At 41.4% G+C, this 6,815-nt stretch overlaps 1 protein-coding gene across 11 annotated transcripts in view; it reads right to left on the reverse strand.

The window, feature by feature from the left end:
• The window catches only part of fam131bb (family with sequence similarity 131 member Bb), a 43,628-nt gene extending 39,547 nt beyond the window's left edge, over positions 1 to 4,081 (reverse strand). For all 11 annotated transcript variants that reach the window (XR_014116839.1, XM_027006734.3, XM_027006733.3 and 8 more), the window contains exon 1: positions 3,939 to 4,081. Coding sequence is in view for 7 of the 11 variants with exons in the window: in XM_027006734.3 (XP_026862535.3) it covers positions 3,939 to 3,966 (28 nt within the window). In the remaining 4 variants the exon portion in view is untranslated. The remainder of the gene's footprint in view (positions 1 to 3,938) is intronic.
• Between the last annotated feature and the right edge of the window lie 2,734 nt (positions 4,082 to 6,815).

The following is a 6,815-nucleotide window of genomic DNA, read 5'->3' on the forward strand; positions in this document are numbered from 1 at the left end:
TATGCTGCCTTCATGTCTCTGAAAAAAGTAGCTCCCTATTGACGATATGACTTTATCAAGAAGTCTAGGTCACCTTGCAAGTGCAACACAATGACCTGACTTGAATTGGTTCAATAAAAATACAACAGATATGGTCACTCCAATTTCAAAGTCAACAGCTGAATGAATGCTTTCTCTTTTCAAAGCAGGTTTGTTGTTTCAGGCAACGCTCCACTGTGTGCTTAAGGCTGAACATACCACTGTAGCTAGGAGTGCATGCTCTAATTACAGACTTGCTGGCTCACATCTGGGTCAGGCCTGAGCGCATGCAGAAGCTGGCCGCTGACGCAGCCATGTAGGCAGAACACGGCCGAGGCAGCAAGCCACACCACTACATATCAACTCGCAGTGGTTTATTGCCACTGCTGTGGCATGAGTGTGAGAAAGACTGCGTGGGGCATTACCCTTGTGTGCAAAAAGGGCATGTTGCAGCAGCTGCTTGGCAGTTAGAAAACAGAATATGCAGTTATGTAGAACCCTAACATGGTGTAGATTTTAACAAGTGTCGTTTTTATTATTCTAAAGACTTAAAATATTTCAACTACTACATGCGTCTATCTGAAACTAGATTATTTAGGGCTTGCTTGTTTGCTGATTAGTGTGGGGGCATGTGTATAAAGGGGGCCCTGAAAGATATCAGCACACTATTTGCCTCCTTTGTGTGTTTGTTTGGAGTCTGTTACTACAGCAGCCTCCCTGCTGTGAGTTGTGTATCCAGTCAGTGTAATGGCCTAGCTTCTCAGATCTCAGACTGACTCAGAAAGCTGAGCTGAAGTTCACCAATCGATATCTGACTTCAGAGATGCCCAGAGCCACAATAAACACCCAGCATTCTGCAAGACTACCATTAAATTCTACTCTGCCCTATACTCACTATTGAATAACACAGTCTTGTATTACTACTCTTCTATTCTTACTACTGTGTAGGGCGCTGGCAGTAAACACTACTCAGCTTATACTTGCTACCTCAAGACACACATTTTATACTACTTCTGTAAGCTCTGTTCTACTAAAGGACCCATTCACTTCAGTGCAAATAATTTTACTGTGTATAAACCATTGTTACATGTTTTGAAAAAAGATAGGAGCTTGAGATCGATCTTAGATATGGTGAACAAATCACAGCTCCTCAAGTAAACAGGATCATTGAGCGTTACACCTGTAGTGGCCTCAGCTCTAGCCCACTATTCCAGAGAGACTTACCAACAAGCTCACACAAGCAGAGTGACCTAGCATCTGTGAGACCCCCTTGAATTACCTCAGGAACGATGGGGACATGTGTTGTACTGAGTAGAGTACCTTACAAAGGGCCACATGCACAATATTTAAAAGCACACTGACACTCATATAATAACTATACTGACTGCTTCATACCAAAGGTTGAAAAACATCCACAATCCTGCTTTCATTCTCCATTGTTTTAATAGGCATTCAGCGCTACACTCACTACACTTGTAGGCAGCTGAGCTGACAGCCACCCACCGTCCACATACCAGAGGCGGAGTATTTGTCAGCACATGTTGCTCTGCATCACTGCTGCATTATTAATACAGCCAAAAGTACTCTGTGCCACACAGTATGGTTTCCAGGAGCTTTGAAAGCCCCTGCTATCATAGCAAAATAACTCTTGCACATAAAAAGGGTTTTTTTTTTGACAGAGAACAACAGATAAACATATGTTGAATTTATTTATTTTTTGCTGTGATGTAAGTGTAATTCTGTTACAAAATAAACTGTATGTTCATTAGTATGTAGTAGTATCTTTATGAGTACATATTTCCATATATTTACAGTGATGATAGCTGGTAAATCATCCACCAATTATCATTTCCTCAGTTTTGGGATGTGTTTGTTTCTGTATTTCATTTACCTTTCAGATATACAGTAGATCCAGTCCAGTGAAGACCAGTCTATGTAAACAGAAACCTTGTCTCATACATACATGCACCTCAGACCTGGCTTCACAGAGCTAGTTTTATGTCCCAGGTAATCAATGTTTTGTTGGAAAGTGGGCTACTAAAGGACTTTTAATGTAACTCAATTCAACTATTGTCTATTTTTGAGGTCACATTCAGTAAAACCCAAAGGTGGACTGGAAGCTATAGTATTTAAGTGCATTGAAAACTATAGTATTTTAAGTAAAATCTGTGTTGTATTTCACATACAAATATCAATTTGGTTCAAACTTTTATAGAACTCCCAAACCAATGGCCATGCACGTAGGGTGCAGATGGGATGAATCCTTTGTTCCTACCCATTGGAGACTGTTGTCATTAACAATACCACATGGTCTAGTCTTAGTGTAGCATCTATAGCTGAATACTGTTAGTCAACACCCCCCCCTCCCCACTGCTCTATATCTCTGTGAGCATTTGATCCCCAGTAATACTCAAGATAGCAAGAGTGTAGAAAGAGAGGAAGGGTGTGGGTTCTGCCTGACATTGAGTTATGAAGATGCAGTAGGAGTGCATATGCAGTTCTGTCTCTCATGCTCTAAGATTTCACCAGATCTTTAATGCAGGTCCACTACCAGCCAAACAAATTAAAAAACACTTTTGTTCCCAGTTGCTACTCTGCTGTGACTATGCAGATTGTTTTGGATTTAAACTGGCAGGCAGTGATTGTTAATATCATCTTGGACCTCACTCAGCATTTGGTATGCAGGTAATGTTTAGGCTGACAATCTGCATCAAAACTGTTACAGATATTGATTTCCACCAGACTGCGCTAATTAACACATTTCTCAGAGCAACCTGTGATTAGATGTAAGCCATGCAGAGAATCTTACATAAGATTTGTTAAGAGTCTGAGACCTTGTTTACCATTGTGGGAAAAGACTGTTGTTAGTTTACTCAGGTTGCAAGCATTTCACATTTCACTGAGGCTGCTTACGTTTAAATTCTAGAATGATGGCAGAAATCAGTTTTTCAAACTAGAAAGGGAAGGCAAATTGTTCTGCTAATATATTTTCATTTATAACCACTGCTTCCTTTTGTTATACATGATTATATTTATTAAGTGATGTTCAATAATTATTTTTGTGCTACTTTGTCTCCTGTCGCTATACTCTTTTCTCTAGCTATTTCTTAGCGAAAGTATCAGATTCTGGATGGTCCCATCCCTAAACACCACGCACACACATACACCCCCAACATTCACGTTCCTTTCAGTAACTCATGCCTGTGTTCACTTGCTTCTAATCCACATTCTGTCTCCCATCTCCCTTGACTGCATGGAAATCAAGCATGTGCCCTCCTTCTTTCTTTCTTTGACTCACTTTCATTGCAGTTTCTACAGAATGCACTATGACATGCAAACATCTGCAAAAACAGTATTTTTCATTGTTCTTCTCATTTTCCCTATCTATCTATCTATCTATCTATCTATCTATCTATCTATCTATCTATCTATCTATCTATCTATCTATCTATCTATCTATCTATCTATCTATCTATCTATCTATCTATCTATCTATCTATCTATCTATCTATCTATCTATCTATCTATCTATCTATTAAGCACAGTAAACAATCACCACAGGTTTGTCATCCACATCTGACTTTCCATTATCCCTCCCACACACACTCGCTGGCCATGCAGTAGCATAAATCACAAGATGCTGGAATCCATATCACCCCATTCTAAACACATAAGCACACATATACAAACAAACATACACATTACACAGAGAAAGTCTAGCAGCTCCAAACATTTAGCAGAATGCTGCTTCACTGTATTGTTATATGCAGCCAAATGCATCTCACGGATCTGAAACGTGAGGCGTTGGTGCGGTAGCTCTGTACTGCTTCCCACAACAGCTACCCCTCCCTGGCCCCTGATTACTGCACACTCACATGCACGCAATTTCCCGGCAGCGGAAGAAAAGAGCGAGGTCTTACTGAGTGTTCGTGAACCGATACATCCCATGGTTTATTCACAAAGGCCCTGGAAAAGAACGAGGAAGCGCTTGCTTTTCACCATGCATTCTCTCCCTCCCTCTCTCTCTCTCTCTTTCTCTCTCCTTCTCTCTTCTGTTGCTCCCTCTCTGCTCTCATGCTGCTCTCCCTCCCTCCCTTGCTCCCTCCCTCCCTCTCTCCTTCACTCTCTCCCTTGCTCACACACATCCTGTCTCTCTTTTCCCCCTCTCTCTCCCTTTCTCTCTCTTCAGTGCTGTGCAGATCATTGTAGGTTTTTGTTTCTACATAGAAGAATCATTTTAAAACAGATTTATAAAGCAATACTGATCATACTTGATTCTTATGTTTTGATTGTTGTAATTCTGTTGAGTGGTGACTATTTCTGAATGCAATATATCTTTAGAAGAATATTAGTGTATTTAGTTCTAACACTAGTAGTTAATTGCAAGTAAGGGCACTGAAGCTGTTTAGGTTGAAGAACTGATGGGACTGTGTGCGATTGCATGCGAGTGTGTGTGTATGTGTGTGTGCGCTTGAGTATTATTTTCCATTGTTATCACCGCCTCTGTGTGCTGCTGTGTGACTGAGCTAAAATGCAGACATTCTTGTCGTCTCTTTCACTGTCTTTCTCTCTCTGTCTCCCTCTCTCATTCTGCTATCATTTCATCACTTCACGCATCTCACAATGCAGCAGTTGTTTTTCCTCCCTCTGTCTTTCCTTCAGACCCCCTTCCATGCCTCTCTTACACACACATGTGCATACGTTCTTGCCCAATACTGAAATATCACCACTGGGAATTCCTGTGTGTCCCCTTTCACTCTTTTTTTTTCACTGTATTTCCTTTTGTTTCCTAGTCCTCTCTCACCCTCTTTCTTCTCTTTATCTCTCCTTCTTTCTCTCCATCCCTCCTCCCTTTCTCTCTCTCTCTCTCTCTCTCTCTCATATATATATATATATATATATATATATATATATATATATATATATATATATATATAATTTTAATTCCCCCCCCCTTAAAAAAAAAAAAATATTTGTGATGCAGGCAAAATTAGATGAAGGAAAGGAAAATTGTAGGTTTCATTATTTTGTTCTCTATTTCATACACACCAATAGAGATAGAGAGAGAGAGATGGACAGATGGAGAGAGATGAGGGAGGGAGTGAGGGAGTAGGAGAGGCTTTGAGTCATTTTAAGCAGAGGTGAGGCTGGGCAAATTAGTATTCAGTAAAAGAGCAAGAGACACAGCAGGGGGTGGTGAGAGAGAGAGGGAAGGAGAGAGAGGTAGGGAGAGAGGGAGAGAGAATGAGTGTGATGGAGGGAGAAAGTGAGAGAGAAGGAGAGTGAGAGAGAGGGAAAGAAAGCGAGTGAGAGAGAGGGAAGAGTGAGAAAAAGGATCAGATGGGAGATTAAGAGAAAACTTGGACAGGGACTAAGAAAGAGAGTGGGAAGGCAAGGGTTAATGTCATATATACACAAAAAGATGGCTAGACGCACCAGTCAAGCAGTATTCTCCCCAGCCCTGCAGAGGCACCCTGCGCATTGGCTAAATATAGCAGTTTGGCTCCCTCACTGTTCATGTGTGTTCCTTGATTTTACACTGCAGATAGAGGCAATGGGCTGAATGTATACAAAGCTGTTCAAAAATATATTGTAATTTATTTAACACTATACATACTGCATAGAAAATGGTCTAAAAGGTGTTCTAGCACATAAACACACACACACACACGCACATTTATGTGCACTGCAGTGAACACCAGTTCAGAAATTCTGCCACACAAATCAACTGACTGTGTTGCCACAACCTTTTTAATTCAGTAGGCTGGACATGACTTAGTGATGCTGTACTAGAAGGTCATAGAGGAGGAGGTGTAGAGAGCGCTTCTGATGCTCAGGCCAGGACAGAGACAGTACTGGTGCTGAAACAGGCAGGGTAGACCATCTCCTGTTTCAAATGCACTAATCAATACATGCTGGATTGGTGCTGTTCCTGGAGGACTGTTGTTTCTGTGTTTCTGACCCCTTTTTATATTCTATTGCGCTTTCTAAATTTCTTTCATATTTATCATACACAAATGTGCGCATTATGTGCAGAGTCACAGAGACATAGTGCCAAATGCATTTACTTTTTCTCACATGCTTACACAGACAAAGCAATCCACTACATGATCATTCAAGTGATTCAGATTACAATCTCCTTAATCATGATGAGTATCAGTCATCATTTTCTTTATAGTGCATTACATGAACTACATCCACAAGTGTTTAATCTATCGCTGTTATATTATGTTATATTAGTGAAGGCATTCTGGGTAAGATTTCTCTCTCTCTCTCTCTCTCCCCTCTCTCTGCCTCTGTTTACCTTTCTGAGTGTGTGTGTGTGTGTGTGTGTGTGTGTGTGTGTGTGTGTGTGTGTGTGTGTGTGTGTGTGTGTGTGTGTGTCACGCACACACACAAAGCTGTTTTTCAGTTAAAGACTGCTGCTGCCGCCAGGCATTAGAGGAAGGAGGCAAGTCTCTCCTCGAGTATGCTAAGCGCCCTGGAGTGGTGGAGACTATGGTCCACTCCTCCCTTACCTCTCCCTCTGCATTTTTCCTTATCTTTATATCTCTCTTACTGTCTCTCTCTCACCAGAAGATGAGTTTGAGCTACCACCGCTGAGCAAGTTGCCCTGGCTAGGGCTACCAGCTGGAGGCTCTATGTGGGACTGCCCAAAGTGAACAGTCTTTTCCACCTCCCTCTAGTCTCTCCTTGCTTCTTCACATATCCAAGGCTTCAAACTGTTGTGAATACTGAATTACCAGGAAGACATGATGCAGAGCTCAGCCACAAGGTGGTCACAGAGAAGCTGGACA

This window comes from Electrophorus electricus, chromosome 14 (genome assembly GCF_041902795.1).
Source record: "Electrophorus electricus isolate QZ-2024a chromosome 14, ASM4190279v1, whole genome shotgun sequence".
NCBI lineage: Eukaryota > Metazoa > Chordata > Actinopteri > Gymnotiformes > Gymnotidae > Electrophorus > Electrophorus electricus.